The sequence below is a fragment of the Pleurodeles waltl genome, chromosome 10 (assembly GCF_031143425.1).
Source record: "Pleurodeles waltl isolate 20211129_DDA chromosome 10, aPleWal1.hap1.20221129, whole genome shotgun sequence".
Classification (NCBI taxonomy): Eukaryota; Metazoa; Chordata; class Amphibia; order Caudata; family Salamandridae; genus Pleurodeles; species Pleurodeles waltl.
Genome location: NC_090449.1, coordinates 71,566,205 through 71,583,086, shown reverse-complemented (window position 1 = coordinate 71,583,086; position 16,882 = coordinate 71,566,205). Strand labels below are relative to the sequence as shown.

The following is a 16,882-nucleotide window of genomic DNA, read 5'->3' as shown; positions in this document are numbered from 1 at the left end:
TCGTCTTCTGGTCTTCCGCTGCAGGGGTTTTCAGCTGGGCAGTCCTTCTTGTTGCAGGAATCTAATTTTCTAGGGTTCAGGGTAGCCCTTAAATACTAAATTTAAGGGCGTGTTTAGGTCTGGGGGGTTAGTAGCCAATGGCTACTAGCCCTGAGGGTGGGTACACCCTTTTTGTGCCTCCTCCCAAGGGGAGGGGGTCACAATCCTAACCCTATTGGGGGAATCCTCCATCTGCAAGATGGAGGATTTCTAAAAGTTAGAGTCACCTCAGCTCAGGACACCTTAGGGGCTGTCCTGACTGGCCAGTGACTCCTCCTTGTTATTCTCATTATTTTCTCCGGCCTTGCCGCCAAAAGTGGGGCCTGGCCGGAGGGGGCGGGCAACTCCACTAGCTGGAGTGTCCTGCTGGGTTGGCACAAAGGAGGGGAGCCTTTGAGGCTCACCGCCAGGTGTGACAATTCCTGCCTGGGGGAGGTGTTAGCATCTCCACCCAGTGCAGGCTTTGTTACTGGCCTCAGAGTGACAAAGGCACTCTCCCCATGGGGCCAGCAACATGTCTCGGTTTGGGGCAGGCTGCTAAAACTAGTCAGCCTACACAGATAGTCGGTTAAGTTTCAGGGGGCACCTCTAAGGTGCCCTCTGGGGTGTATTTTACAATAAAATGTACACTGGCATCAGTGTGCATTTATTGTGCTGAGAAGTTTGATACCAAACTTCCCAGTTTTCAGTGTAGCCATTATGGTGCTGTGGAGTTCGTGTTTGACAGACTCCCAGACCATATACTCTTATGGCTACCCTGCACTGACAATGTCTAAGGTTTTGTTTAGACACTGTAGGGGCACCATGCTCATGCACTGGTACCCTCACCTATGGTATAGTGCACCCTGCCTTAGGGCTGTAAGGCCTGCTAGAGGGGTGTCTTACCTATACTGCATAGGCAGTGAGAGGCTGGCATGGCACCCTGAGGGGAGTGCCATGTCGCCTTACTCGTTTTGTCCTCACTAGCACACACAAGCTGGCAAGCAGTGTGTCTGTGCTGAGTGAGAGGTCTCCAGGGTGGCATAAGACATGCTGCAGCCCTTAGAGACCTTCCTTGGCATCAGGGCCCTTGGTACTAGAAGTACCAGTTACAAGGGACTTATCTGGATGCCAGGGTCTGCCAATTGTGGATACAAAAGTACAGGTTAGGGAAAGAACACTGGTGCTGGGGCCTGGTTAGCAGGCCTCAGCACACTTTCAATTGTAAACATAGCATCAGCAAAGGCAAAAAGTCAGGGGGCAACCATGCCAAGGAGGCATTTCCTTACAATGGCCTTTCTAGGAAACATCCCAATGCAAGAAATATGTAAGGCAGCCACATGGTCTACGCCTCACACATTCACCAAGCACTACTGTGTAGACGTGTTATCCGCACAACAAGCCACAGTAGGTCAAGCCGTATTAAGAACATTATTTCAGACTACTTCCACTCCTACAGGCTGATCCACCGCTTTTGGGGAGATAACTGCTTACTAGTCTATGCAAAACATGCGTATCTACAGCGACAGATGCCATCGAACTGAAAATGTCACTTACCCAGTGTACATCTGTTTGTGGCATTAGTCGCAGTAGATTCGCATGTGCCCACCCGCCTCCCCGGGAGCCTGTAGCAGTTTGGAAGTTACCTTCAACTATTTATATATGTATCATCTCAACCTTAGATAGGTGCATACTTAGTCACTCCATTGCATGGGCACTATTACTACAATTCAACTCCTACCTCACCCTCTGCGGGGAAAAACAATCGAAGATTCGACGCCCATGCGCAATGGAGACAAAAGGAGGAGTCACTCTGTCCCGTGACTCGAAAGACTTCTTCGAAGAAAAACAACTTGTAACACTCCGGCCCAACACCAGATGGCGAGCTATTGCAAAACATGCGAATCTACTGCGACTGATGCCACGAACAGATGTACACTGGGTAAGTGACATTTTCATTAACACACATGGGGATGAAGCCTGTTGACCAAAATCCATTCTTTGAATGTATATTGTATATGATTTATTTATTTATTTGGAGAAAGCAGTAGTCTGGCGAGGCTCCCAAACTGTCTTAATTTTCACACTTACAAAAAAACCTTGTGCAGTAGAAATAAAAAATAAAAAATTATTGCTTTCTTTATACAGGCCATCAATGAGATTAATAATTTGAATGTGTGAAGATTCAATGTACGTATGAGATTAAAAATAATCCCTCAGATTGCAATGCGCGCACTCAATAGGAGGTAGAATGATTACATCACATAGCATGAGTTGAGAGCCTATTAATCGACTGGGAGTGGCTAAAGCCTATTATAGTGTTATCCTTTAAAGGATTGGGAACAATAGCTCTGCAGGCAACTAACTGCGCTGTCAGCTAGTCCTAAAAAGAAAGGGTCCTCTTATACAGCTCTATCTGCTTATTTACTCTGGTAACGAGAAGTACCATCAAGCGCCATTGTGCATATCTCATTTGTGTCTTATTAAACACTTCTTTTTTTTTTTCTTTTTTTTTATTTATTTTTTATTGAACCCTTCTATTGAAGTTATCAATTTTGAATTATTCTGTTTGTTGCTTTCACATAAACACGAATAAAGTATTAGACCTGTACAGTTTGGAGGAGGGATAGCAGTTATCAGCAAGGATTCTTTATCTAGCACTGAACTTGCTACTCACACAGATAACTCTGTGAGCTTCTCACATTTAACATTTATAGTCCGTCAATTCTAGCTGCTGTATTAAGACCATCTTGGACTTTCACCCACGGGCCCAGGGGTAATTGTACACAGGCATTCCTCAATTGTATTTCATCAGTCAGTCTGTTATCTGACAATGGTCTTGTGGTGGATAGGTTTAGTGCTTGGTTCCATGACTTCACTACTCTGAAGTCCAGAACTTCACGGACTCCTGTAATGCACTTAATTTAAACCAGTTCCATCCTTCACTGTACTCGCAATGCGGGGACTATATGCCCCTTCTCACTTTCTCCAGGCCTAATTTTTTCAACTGATACTTTATTTTAGGTAGATCATTGAGCTTCTTAGTATTGCATTACATATTGAAAGTGCTTCCTCTTCATAGCTTTTGTCTCTTTATTCCAGGTTTCTAACTCTGAAGAGATTCTACCCGATGGGAGCATTAACAGTGGCAATCTTCTGCGGCATGCCATGCAGAACTCTGGCATCGTTATTGAAACTGTGAAATTGGAAGATTTGCACAAGTACGAAGAAGTCAGCTCCTCAGAGGAAACCAAGGACATAAATGATGTGGAGGAAAATCCAGATGGAACTCAGTGTACTCAGATGGAAGAACATGAAGCGGTAAGTCTCTATAGACCACTTGTAAATGGTACTAGAAGACTAGAAATCAACTTTTTTTTCCCTTCAAATTACCTTCGAGCACGTTTCATGTACAGTAATACAATATTTTGAAACCTTGAGCCTATTGGCGCTGTAATGATTTGTCACATCAGTAGTCTGCGTTACACTGATGACTTGCAAGTGGAACGATGTACTGTCTTAAGATATTACGCTATGAAAGGCAGGCAGTTTGGTAAGTTGAAATAGAGTGTTCGATGGCATCTGTCGCTGGAGATGCACATGTTGTGCATAGCCCGCCATCTGGTGTTGGGTCGGAGTGTTACAAGTTGTTTTTCTTCGAAGAAGTCTTTCGAGTCACGGGACCGAGTGACTCCTCCTCTTCGTCTCCATTGCGCATGGGCGTCGACTCCATCTTCGATTGTTTTCTTTCTGCCATCGGGTTCGGACGTGTTCCTGTCGCTCCGAGTTTCGGAACGGAAAGTTAGCTATTTATCGGAAGATTACGTCGGTATTGTTGCGTTCGGGATCGGCTTAGATTGAATCGACACCGCATCGAAGATTGAAGAGCTCCGGTGCCCTTCGGGGTAGCTTCCGATTCCCCCGTCGGGGCCTGGTCGGCCCGACCGCGTGTACAACAACGCTGATGGAACGGACCCCGTTCCGTTTCTGTCCCAAATGCCACAACAAATACCCGTATACAGACCAACATTTGGTCTGTAACCTGTGCCTGTCGCCTGAGCACAGTGAAGAGACTTGCGAGGCCTGTCGTGCGTTCCGGTCCCGAAAGACACTTCGTGACCGTCGAGCCAGAAGACTTCAGATGGCGTCCACGCCGACAGCGCACCGAGAGTTCGAGGAGCAAGAGGAAGAAGAAACCTTCTCGATCCACGAATCGAACTCCCAGGAATTAGACGATCCAAGAACTGTGAGTAAGACGTCGAAGAAACAAAAGAAAAGTGATAAGGCCAAGGGGACGCCACTGCCACCAGGCCATGGCTCGACCCATAAATTCGGTGACCGACCATCGGCACCGAAAAAGGCCGATACAGTGCCGAGATCGTCCGACTACGGTCGAGACACCGGCACGCAGCATTCTCGGGACCGAGAAAGGGCTGCTGAAAAGGATCGACGCCGAGATAGCGGTGCCGAAACGGCTCGACGCCGAGACAGCGGCACCGAGGAAGATCGACGCCGAGAGGCTTCGACTCTAAAAAAGAAGAAGGTCACCTCGGAGCCGAAAAGGCATACAGACAGGGTTTCGGTGCCGGAACGACCCGCAACTGACCGTTACCGGTTCCTATTCAGAGGAGCAGTCCTTGTCCTCTCAGATGCGAAAGCATAGATTTGAGGGAGAGTTGCAATCCACCGAAGTGGACCATATGCAGAAACGTATTTTCATACAGGAAGGAACCGGGAAAATAAGCACCCTTCCCCCTATTAGGAGAAAAAGGAGACTGGAGTTTCAGACAGACCAAGCACCACAAACAAAAATGGTGAAAAAGGTAACTCCGCCACCTTCTCCTCCACCTGTAACTAACATTTCGCCAGCACAAACTCCATCACATTCCCCGGCTCACACCACCGTGAGCCAAGGTGACCAGGACCAAGACGCTTGGGACTTATACGACGCCCCAGTGTCGGACAACAGTCCAGAGGCGTATCCCACAAAGCCCTCACCACCAGAAGACGGCACAGCCTATTCACAAGTGGTGGCTAGAGCGGCAGAGTTCCACAACGTAAACCTCCACTCAGAACCAGTCGAGGATGACTTCTTAGTCAACACCCTCTCATCCACCCACAGCTCCTACCAAAGCCTGCCTATGCTCCCAGGAATGCTTCGGCACGCAAAGGAAATCTTCAAGGAGCCGGTCAAAAGTAGGGCAATCACACCAAGGGTTGAAAAGAAATACAAAGCGCCTCCCACAGACCCTGTTTTCATCACCACACAGCTGCCACCAGATTCTGTCGTAGTAGGAGCAGCTCGCAAGAGAGCCAACTCCCACACATCTGGGGATGCACCACCCCCAGATAAAGAGAGCCGCAAGTTTGATGCAGCCGGAAAGAGTCGCAGTACAAGCTGCAAACCAGTGGCGCATCGCTAACTCTCAAGCACTACTTGCGCGCTATGACAGAGCCCATTGGGACGAGATGCAACACCTCATTGAGCATCTACCCAAGGAACTACAAAACAGGGCGAAACAGGTGGTTGAGGAAGGACAGAACATATCTAATAATCAGATACGCTCCTCCATGGACGCAGCAGACACAGCTGCAAGGACAATTAACACATCTGTGACTATAAGACGGCACGCATGGCTACGAACGTCTGGTTTTAAACCAGAGATACAGCAGGCAGTGCTCAATATGCCCTTCAATGAGAAACAACTGTTCGGACCAGAGGTGGACACGGCAATTGAGAAACTGAAAAAGGACACTGACACTGCTAAAGACATGGGCGCACTCTACTCCCCGCAGAGCAGAGGCACTTACAGCACCTTCCGCAAGACAACCTTTAGAGGGGGGTTTCGGGGTCAGGCCACACAAGCCAAGCACCTCACAGGCAACACCGTCCAACTACCAGGGACAGTACAGGGGAGGTTTTCGGGGCCAATATAGAGGGGGACAATTCCCTAGGAATAGGGGAAAATTTCAAAGCCCCAAAACCCCTACAACCAAGCAGTGACTCACATGTCACTCATCCCCTCCACACAACACCAGTGGGGGGAAGAATAGGTCAGTTCGATGCATGGAAAGAAATAACTACAGACACTTGGGTCTTAGCAATTATCCAACATGGTTCTTGCATAGAATTTCTACAAATCCCTCCAAACATACCACCAAAAGCACAGAATTTATCCAAACAACATTCCGACCTTCTAGAAATAGAAGTCCAAGCATTATTGCAAAAGAATGCAATCGAACTAGTACCAAAGTCACAAATAAACACAGGAGTTTATTCACTCTACTTCTTAATACCAAAAAAGGACAAAACACTGAGACCAATCCTAGACCTCAGAATACTAAACACCTACATCAAATCAGATCACTTTCACATGGTCACGCTACAAGAAGTGTTACCATTGCTAAAACTACAGGACTACATGACAACCTTATACCTCAAAGACGCGTATTTCCATATACCAATACATCGGTCGCACAGGAAATACCTAAGGTTTGTATTCAAAGGAATACATTACCAGTTCAAAGTATTGCCGTTTGGTTTAACAACCGCACCAAGAGTCTTTACAAAATGTCTAGCAGTAGTGGCTGCACACATCAGAAGGCAGCAAATACACGTATTCCCGTATCTAGACGACTGGCTAATCAAGACCAACTCACTGACAAGGTGCTCACACCACACAAATCAGGTCATACAAAACCTCTACAAACTTGGTTTCACCGTCAACTTTGCAAAATCACACATTCTGCCTTGCAAGGTACAACAATACCTAGGAGCCATAATAGACACAACAAAAGGACTAGCCACTCCAAGTCCACAAAAAGTACAAGCAAAAATGATATTACAACTCCTAGGCATGATGTCCTCATGCATAGCCATTGTCCCGAACGCAAGACTGCACATGAGGCCCTTACAACAGTGCCTAGCATCACAATGGTCACAAGCACAGGGTCACCTGTTAGATCTGGTGTTGATAGACCGCCAAACATATCTCTCGCTTCTATGGTGGAACAGTATAAATTTAAACAAAGGGCGGCCTTTCCAAGACCCAGTGCCACATTACGTAATAACAGATGCTTCCATGACGGGGTGGGGAGCACACCTCGATCAACACAGCATACAAGGACAATGGAACGTTCATCAAACAAAACTGCATATAAATCACCTAGAACTGCTAGCAGTTTTTCAAGCACTAAAGGCTTTCCAACCAATCATAACTCACAAATACATTCTTGTCAAAACAGACAACATGACAACAATGTATTATCTAAACAAACAGGGGGGGACACACTCAACGCAGTTGAACCTTCTAGCACAGAGGATATGGCGATGGGCAATTCACAACCACATTCGCCTAATAGCACAGTTTATTCCAGGGATCCAGAATCAACTTGCAGACAATCTCTCTCGATCACCAACAGGTCCACGAATGGGAAATTCACCCCCAAATTCTAAACACTTACTTCAGACTTTGGGGAACGCCTCAAATAGACTTGTTTGCAACAAAAGAGAACGCAAAATGCCAAAACTTCGCATCCAGATACCCACACAGGCAATCCCAGGGCAATGCCCTATGGATGAACTGGTCAGGGATATTTGCATACGCTTTTCCCCCCTCTCCCTCTCCCTCTCCTTCCTTATCTAGTAAACAAATGGAGTCAAATCAAACTCCTATTGATAGCACCAACTTGGGCAAGGCAACCCTGGTACACAACACTGCTAGACCTATCAGTAGTACCCCACATCAAATTGCCCAACAGGCCAGATCTGTTAACACAACACAACTGTAAGGAAATGCCTCCTTGGCATGGTTGCCCCCTGACTTTTTTCCTTTGCTGATGCTATGTTTACAATTGAAAGTGTGCTGAGGCCTGCTAACCAGGCCCCAGCACCAGTGTTCTTTCCCTAACCTGTACTTTTGTATCCACAATTGGCAGACCCTGGCATCCAGATAAGTCCCTTGTAACTGGTACTTCTAGTACCAAGGGCCCTGATGCCAAGGAAGGTCTCTAAGGGCTGCAGCATGTCTTATGCCACCCTGGAGACCTCTCACTCAGCACAGACACACTGCTTGCCAGCTTGTGTGTGCTAGTGAGGACAAAACGAGTAAGTCGACTTAGCACTCCCCTCAGGGTGCCATGCCAGCCTCTCACTGCCTATGCAGTATAGGTAAGACACCCCTCTAGCAGGCCTTACAGCCCTAAGGCAGGGTGCACTATACCATAGGTGAGGGTACCAGTGCATGAGCATGGTACCCCTACAGTGTCTAAACAAAACCTTAGACATTGTAAGTGCAGGGTAGCCATAAGAGTATATGGTCTGGGAGTTTGTCAAACACGAACTCCACAGCACCATAATGGCTACACTGAAAACTGGGAAGTTTGGTATCAAACTTCTCAGCACAATAAATGCACACTGATGCCAGTGTACATTTTATTGCAAAATACACCCCAGAGGGCACCTTAGAGGTGCCCCCTGAAACTTAACCGACTATCTGTGTAGGCTGACTAGTTCCAGCAGCCTGCCACACTAGAGACATGTTGCTGGCCCCATGGGGAGAGTGCCTTTGTCACTCTGAGGCCAGTAACAAAGCCTGCACTGGGTGGAGATGCTAACACCTCCCCCAGGCAGGAGCTGTAACACCTGGCGGTGAGCCTCAAAGGCTCACCCCTTTGTCACAGCACCGCAGGACACTCCAGCTAGTGGAGTTGCCCGCCCCCTCCGGCCCGGCCCCCACTTTTGGCGGCAAGGCCGGAGAAAATAATGAGAATAACAAGGAGGAGTCACTGGCCAGTCAGGACAGCCCCTAAGGTGTCCTGAGCTGAGGTGACTCTAACTTTTAGAAATCCTCCATCTTGCAGATGGAGGATTCCCCCAATAGGGTTAGGATTGTGACCCTCTCCCCTTGGGAGGAGGCACAAAGAGGGTGTACCCACCCTCAGGGCTAGTAGCCATTGGCTACTAACCCCCCAGACCTAAACACGCCCTTAAATTTATTTTTAAGGGCTACCCTGAACCCTAGAAAATTAGATTCCTGCAACAACAACAAGAAGGACTGCCTAGCTGAAAACCCCTGCAGAGGAAGACCAGAAGACAACAACTGCCTTGGCTCCAGAAACTCACCGGCCTGTCTCCTGCCTTCCAAAGAACTCTGCTCCAGCGACGCCTTCCAAAGGGACCAGCGACCTCTGAATCCTCTGAGGACTGCCCTGCTTCGAAAAAGACAAGAAACTCCCGAGGACAGCGGACCTGCTCCAAAAAGACTGCAACTTTGTCTCAAGAAGCAGCTTTAAAGAACCCTGCAATCTCCCCGCAAGAAGCGTGAGACTTGCAACACTGCACCCGGCGATCCCGACTCGGCTGGTGGAGAACCAATACCTCAGGGAGGACCCCCGGACTACTCTACGACTGTGAGTACCAAAACCTGTCCCCCCTGAGCCCCCACAGCGCCGCCTGCAGAGGGAATCCCGAGGCTTCCCCTGACCGCGACTCTCTGAAACCTAAGTCCCGACGCCTGGAAAAGACCCTGCACCCGCAGCCCCCAGGACCTGAAGGACCGGACTTTCACTGGAGAAGTGACCCCCAGGAGTCCCTCTCCCTTGCCCAAGTGGAGGTTTCCCCGAGGAAGCCCCCCCTTGCCTGCCTGCAGCGCTGAAGAGATCCGTTGATCTCTCATAGACTAACATTGCGAACCCGACGCTTGTTTCTACACTGCACCCGGCCGCCCCCGCGCTGCTGAGGGTGAAATTTCTGTGTGGGCTTGTGTCCCCCCCCGGTGCCCTACAAAACCCCCCTGGTCTGCCCTCCGAAGACGCGGGTACTTACCTGCAAGCAGACCGGAACCGGGGCACCCCCTTCTCTCCATTCTAGCCTATGCGTTTTGGGCACCACTTTGAACTCTGCACCTGACCGGCCCTGAGTTGCTGGTGTGGTGACTTTGGGGTTGCTCTGAACCCCCAACGGTGGGCTACCTTGGACCAAGAACTGAACCCTGTAAGTGTCTTACTTACCTGGTAAAACTAACAAAAACTTACCTCCCCCAGGAACTGTGAAAATTGCACTAAGTGTCCACTTTTGAAATAGCTATTTGTGAATAACTTGAAAAGTATACATGCAATTGAAATGATTCAAAGTTCCTAATGTACTTACCTGCAATACCTTTCAAACAAGATATTACATGTTAAATTTGAACCTGTGGTTCTTAAAATAAACTAAGAAAATATATTTTTCTATAACAAAACCTATTGGCTGGATTTGTCTCTGAGTGTGTGTACCTCATTTATTGTCTATGTGTATGTACAACAAATGCTTAACACTACTCCTTGGATAAGCCTACTGCTCGACCACACTACCACAAAATAGAGCATTAGTATTATCTCTTTTTACCACTATTTTACCTCTAAGGGGAACCCTTGGACTCTGTGCATGCTATTCCTTACTTTGAAATAGCACATACAGAGCCAACTTCCTACATTGGTGGATCAGCGGTGGGGTACAAGACTTTGCATTTGCTGGACTACTCAGCCAATACCTGATCACACGACAAATTCCAAAATTGTCATTAGAAATTGATTTTTGCAATTTGAAAAGTTTTTTCTAAATTCTTAAAAGACCTGCTAGGGCCTTGTGTTAGATCCTGTTTAGCATTTCTTTTAGAGTTTAAAAGTTTGTAAAAGTTTGAATTAGATTCTAGAACCAGTTGTAGATTCTTAAAAAGTATTCCAACTTTTAGAAGCAAAATGTCTAGCACAGATGTGACTGTGGTGGAACTCGACACCACACCTTACCTCCATCTTAAGATGAGGGAGCTAAGGTCACTCTGTAAAATAAAGAAAATAACAATGGGCCCCAAACCTACCAAAATACAGCTCCAGGAGCTTCTGGCAGAGTTTGAAAAGGCCAACCCCTCTGAGGGTGGCAACTCAGAGGAAGAGGATAGTGACTTGGAGGAAAATTCCCCCCTACCAGTCCTATCTAGGGAGAACAGGGTCTCTCAAACCCTGACTCCAAAAATAATAGTCAGAGATGCTGGTTCCCTCACAGGAGAGACCAACACCTCTGAAATCACTGAGGATAACTCCAGTGAAGAGGACATCCAGTTAGCCAGGATGGCCAAAAGATTGGCTTTGGAAAGACAGATCCTAGCCATAGAGAGGGAAAGACAAGAGATGGGCCTAGGACCCATCAATGGTGGCAGCAACATAAATAGGGTCAGAGATTCTCCTGACATGTTGAAAATCCCTAAAGGGATTGTAACTAAATATGAAGATGGTGATGACATCACCAAATGGTTCACAGCTTTTGAGAGGGCTTGTGTAACCAGAAAAGTGAACAGATCTCACTGGGGTGCTCTCCTTTGGGAAATGTTCACAGGAAAGTGTAGGGATAGACTCCTCACACTCTCTGGACAAGATGCAGAATCTTATGACCTCATGAAGGGTACCCTGATTGAGGGCTTTGGATTCTCCACTGAGGAGTATAGGATTAGATTCAGGGGGGCTCAAAAATCCTCGAGCCAGACCTGGGTTGACTTTGTAGACTACTCAGTAAAAACACTAGATGGTTGGATTCAAGGCAGTGGTGTAAGTAATTATGATGGGCTGTACAATTTATTTGTGAAAGAACACCTGTTAAGTAATTGTTTCAATGATAAACTGCATCAGCATCTGGTAGACCTAGGACCAATTTCTCCCCAAGAATTGGGAAAGAAGGCGGACCATTTGGTCAAGACTAGGGTGTCCAAAACTTCCACAGGGGGTGACCAAAAGAAAGGGGTCACAAAACCTCCCCAGGGGAAAGGTGGTGAGACAGCCAAAAATAAAAATAGTAAAGAGTCTTCTACAGGCCCCCAAAAACCTGCACAGGAGGGTGGGCCCAGAGCCTCTTCACAAAACAATCCTGGGTACAAGGGTAAAAACTTTGATCCCAAAAAGGCCTGGTGTCGAAACTGTAGTCAGTCTGGACACCAAACTGGAGACAAGGCCTGTCCCAAGAAAAGTTCCACTCCAAACTCCAATCCAGGTAACACTGGAATGGCTAGTCTCCAAGTGGGATCAACAGTGTGCCCAGAGCAAATCAGGGTCCACACTGAAGCTACTCTAGTCTCTGAGGGTGGGGTGGATTTAGCCACACTAGCTGCCTGGCCCCCTAACATGCAAAAATACAGGCAGCAGCTCTTTATTAATGGGACAAGTGTAGAGGGCCTGAGGGATACAGGTGCCAGTGTCACCATGGTGACAGAGAAACTGGTTTCCCCTGGCCAATACCTGACTGGAAAAACTTATACAGTCACCAATGCTGACAATCAAACTAAAGCACATCCCATGGCAATGGTAACTTTAGAATGGGGAGGGGTCAATGGCCTGAAACAGGTGGTGGTCTCCTCAAACATCCCAGTAGACTGTCTGCTTGGAAATGACCTGGAGTCCTCAGCATGGGCTGAGGTAGAACTAAAAACCCATGCAGCCATGCTGGGTATCCCTGAACTGGTGTGTGTAAAAACAAGAGCACAATGCAAGGCACAGGGTGAAAAAGTAGAGCTGGAGTCTGGAAAAATGGCCCAGCCTACCAAGAGAAAAGGAAAGTCAGTTGGGAAACCAACTGCAACACAGTCAGAAAAAGGGAACCTCTCTTCTCAGGAAGAAGTTCTGCCCTCTGAGGGAACTGAGCCTTTGGAGCTTGAACCTTATCAGGTTGAGCTCTTGGGCCCAGGGGGACCCTCAAGGGAGGAGCTGTGTAAGGGACAAGAAACCTGTCCCTCTCTTGAAGGCCTTAGGCAGCAAGCTGCTGAAGAGTCCAAGGGCAAGAAAAATGGAACACATAGGGTCTATTGGGAAGATGGACTCCTGTACACTGAGGCCAGAGACCCCAAACCTGGTGCCACTAGGAGAGTGGTAGTGCCTCAGTCGTTCAGAGAGTTTATTCTGACCTTAGCCCATGATATTCCCCTTGCTGGGCATTTGGGACAAACCAAGACGTGGGAGAGGTTAGTCAACCACTTCTACTGGCCCAATATGTCCCAGAAGGTTAAGGAGTTTTGCCTCTCCTGCCCCACCTGTCAATCCAGTGGTAAGACAGGTGGGCACCCAAAGGCCCCCCTCATTCCACTTCCAGTGGTGGGGGTCCCCTTTGAAAGAGTGGGTGTGGACATAGTTGGTCCACTGGAACCTCCCACAGCCTCAGGAAATATGTACATCCTAGTAGTAGTGGATCATGCTACTAGGTATCCTGAAGCTATTCCCCTTAGGTCGACTACTGCCCCTGCAGTAGGCAAGGCCCTCATTGGTATCTTTACCAGAGTGGGTTTCCCTAAGGAGGTGGTGTCTGACAGAGGTACCAACTTCATGTCAGCATACCTAAAACACATGTGGAATGAGTGTGGAGTGACTTACAAATTCACTACACCATACCATCCACAAACTAATGGCTTAGTTGAGAGATTCAACAAGACATTAAAAGGCATGATCATGGGGCTCCCAGAAAAACTCAAAAGGAGATGGGATGTCCTCTTGCCATGTCTGCTTTTTGCTTACAGAGAGGTGCCACAGAAGGGAGTAGGATTCTCACCCTTTGAACTTCTGTTTGGTCACCCTGTAAGGGGACCACTTGCTCTTGTTAAAGAAGGCTGGGAGAGACCTCTTCATGAGCCTAAACAAGACATAGTGGACTATGTACTTGGCCTTCGCTCTAGAATGGCAGAGTACATGGAAAAGGCAACCAAAAACCTTGAGGCCAGCCAACAGCTCCAGAAGTTTTGGTATGACCAAAAGGCTGCACTGGTTGAGTTCCAACCAGGGCAGAAAGTCTGGGTTCTGGAGCCTGTGGCTCCCAGGGCACTCCAGGACAAATGGAGTGGCCCTTACCCAGTGCTAGAAAGGAAGTGTCAGGTCACCTACCTTGTGGACCTGGGCACAAGCAGGAGCCCCAAGAGGGTGATCCATGTGAACCGCCTTAAGCTCTTCCATGACAGGGCTGATGTGAATCTGTTGATGGTAACAGATGAGGATCAGGAGGCAGAGAGTGAACCTCTCCCTGATCTTCTGTCATCAGACCCAAAAGATGGCACAGTAGATGGAGTGATCTACTCAGACACCCTCTCTGGCCAACAGCAAGCTGATTGTAGGAGAGTCCTACAGCAGTTTCCTGAACTCTTCTCCTTAACCCCTGGTCAGACACACCTGTGTACCCATGATGTGGACACAGGAGACAGCATGCCTGTCAAAAACAAAATCTTTAGACAGTCTGACCATGTTAAGGAAAGCATCAAGGTGGAAGTCCACAAGATGCTGGAATTGGGAGTAATTGAGCGCTCTGACAGCCCCTGGGCTAGCCCAGTGGTCTTAGTCCCCAAACCTCACACCAAAGATGGAAAGAAAGAGATGAGGTTTTGTGTGGACTACAGAGGGCTCAATTCTGTCACCAAGACAGATGCTCATCCAATTCCTAGAGCTGATGAGCTCATAGATAAATTAGGTGCTGCCAAATTCCTAAGTACCTTTGACTTGACAGCAGGGTACTGGCAAATAAAAATGGCACCTGGAGCAAAAGAGAAAACAGCATTCTCCACACCTGATGGGCATTATCAGTTTACTGTTATGCCCTTTGGTTTAAAGAATGCCCCTGCCACCTTCCAAAGGTTGGTGAATCAAGTCCTTGCTGGCTTGGAGTCCTTTAGCACAGCTTATCTTGATGATATTGCTGTCTTTAGCTCCACCTGGCAGGATCACCTGGTCCACCTGAAGAAGGTTTTGAAGGCTCTGCAATCTGCAGGCCTCTCTATCAAGGCATCCAAATGCCAGATAGGGCAGGGAACTGTGGTTTACTTGGGCCACCTTGTAGGTGGAGGCCAAGTTCAGCCACTCCAACCCAAGATCCAGACTATTCTGGACTGGGTAGCTCCAAAAACCCAGACTCAAGTCAGGGCATTCCTTGGCTTGACTGGGTATTACAGGAGGTTTGTGAAGGGATATGGATCCATTGTGACAGCCCTCACTGAACTCACCTCCAAGAAAATGCCCAAGAAAGTGAACTGGACTGTGGAATGCCAACAGGCCTTTGACACCCTGAAACAAGCAATGTGCTCAGCACCAGTTCTAAAAGCTCCAGATTATTCTAAGCAGTTCATTGTGCAGACAGATGCCTCTGAACATGGGATAGGGGCAGTTTTGTCCCAAACAAATGATGATGGCCTTGACCAGCCTGTTGCTTTCATTAGCAGGAGGTTACTCCCCAGGGAGCAGCGTTGGAGTGCCATTGAGAGGGAGGCCTTTGCTGTGGTTTGGTCCCTGAAGAAGCTGAGACCATACCTCTTTGGGACTCACTTCCTAGTTCAAACTGACCACAGACCTCTCAAATGGCTGATGCAAATGAAAGGTGAAAATCCTAAACTGTTGAGGTGGTCCATCTCCCTACAGGGAATGGACTTTATAGTGGAACACAGACCTGGGACTGCCCATGCCAATGCAGATGGCCTTTCCAGGTTCTTCCACTTAGAAAATGAAGACTCTCTTGGGAAAGGTTAGTCTCATCCTCTTTCGTTTGGGGGGGGGGTTGTGTAAGGAAATGCCTCCTTGGCATGGTTGCCCCCTGACTTTTTGCCTTTGCTGATGCTATGTTTACAATTGAAAGTGTGCTGAGGCCTGCTAACCAGGCCCCAGCACCAGTGTTCTTTCCCTAACCTGTACTTTTGTATCCACAATTGGCAGACCCTGGCATCCAGATAAGTCCCTTGTAACTGGTACTTCTAGTACCAAGGGCCCTGATGCCAAGGAAGGTCTCTAAGGGCTGCAGCATGTCTTATGCCACCCTGGAGACCTCTCACTCAGCACAGACACACTGCTTGCCAGCTTGTGTGTGCTAGTGAGGACAAAACGAGTAAGTCGACATAGCACTCCCCTCAGGGTGCCATGCCAGCTTCTCACTGCCTATGCAGTATAGGTAAGACACCCCTCTAGCAGGCCTTACAGCCCTAAGGCAGGGTGCACTATACCATAGGTGAGGGTACCAGTGCATGAGCATGGTACCCCTACAGTGTCTAAACAAAACCTTAGACATTGTAAGTGCAGGGTAGCCATAAGAGTATATGGTCTGGGAGTTTGTCAAACACGAACTCCACAGCACCATAATGGCTACACTGAAAACTGGGAAGTTTGGTATCAAACTTCTCAGCACAATAAATGCACACTGATGCCAGTGTACATTTTATTGCAAAATACACCCCAGAGGGCACCTTAGAGGTGCCCCCTGAAACTTAACCGACTATCTGTGTAGGCTGACTAGTTCCAGCAGCCTGCCACACTAGAGACATGTTGCTGGCCCCATGGGGAGAGTGCCTTTGTCACTCTGAGGCCAGTAACAAAGCCTGCACTGGGTGGAGATGCTAACACCTCCCCCAGGCAGGAGCTGTAACACCTGGCGGTGAGCCTCAAAGGCTCACCCCTTTGTCACAGCACCGCAGGACACTCCAGCTAGTGGAGTTGCCCGCCCCCTCCGGCCCGGCCCCCACTTTTGGCGGCAAGGCCGGAGAAAATAATGAGAATAACAAGGAGGAGTCACTGGCCAGTCAGGACAGCCCCTAAGGTGTCCTGAGCTGAGGTGACTCTAACTTTTAGAAATCCTCCATCTTGCAGATGGAGGATTCCCCCAATAGGGTTAGGATTGTGACCCCCTCCCCTTGGGAGGAGGCACAAAGAGGGTGTACCCACCCTCAGGGCTAGTAGCCATTGGCTGCTAACCCCCCAGACCTAAACACGCCCTTAAATTTAGTATTTAAGGGCTACCCTGAACCCTAGAAAATTAGATTCCTGCAACAACAAGAAGGACTGCCTAGCTGAAAACCCCTGCAGAGGAAGACCAGAAGACAAC

At 48.2% G+C, this 16,882-nt stretch overlaps 1 protein-coding gene across 5 annotated transcripts in view; it reads left to right on the top strand.

The window, feature by feature from the left end:
- E4F1 (E4F transcription factor 1) overlaps nt 1–16,882 on the top strand; it is a 336,452-nt gene that overhangs the window by 114,674 nt on the left and 204,896 nt on the right. For all 5 annotated transcript variants that reach the window (XM_069209720.1, XM_069209718.1, XM_069209721.1 and 2 more), the window contains one exon: nt 3,121–3,339. In XM_069209720.1, the coding sequence (XP_069065821.1) occupies nt 3,121–3,339 (219 nt within the window). The remainder of the gene's footprint in view (nt 1–3,120; nt 3,340–16,882) is intronic.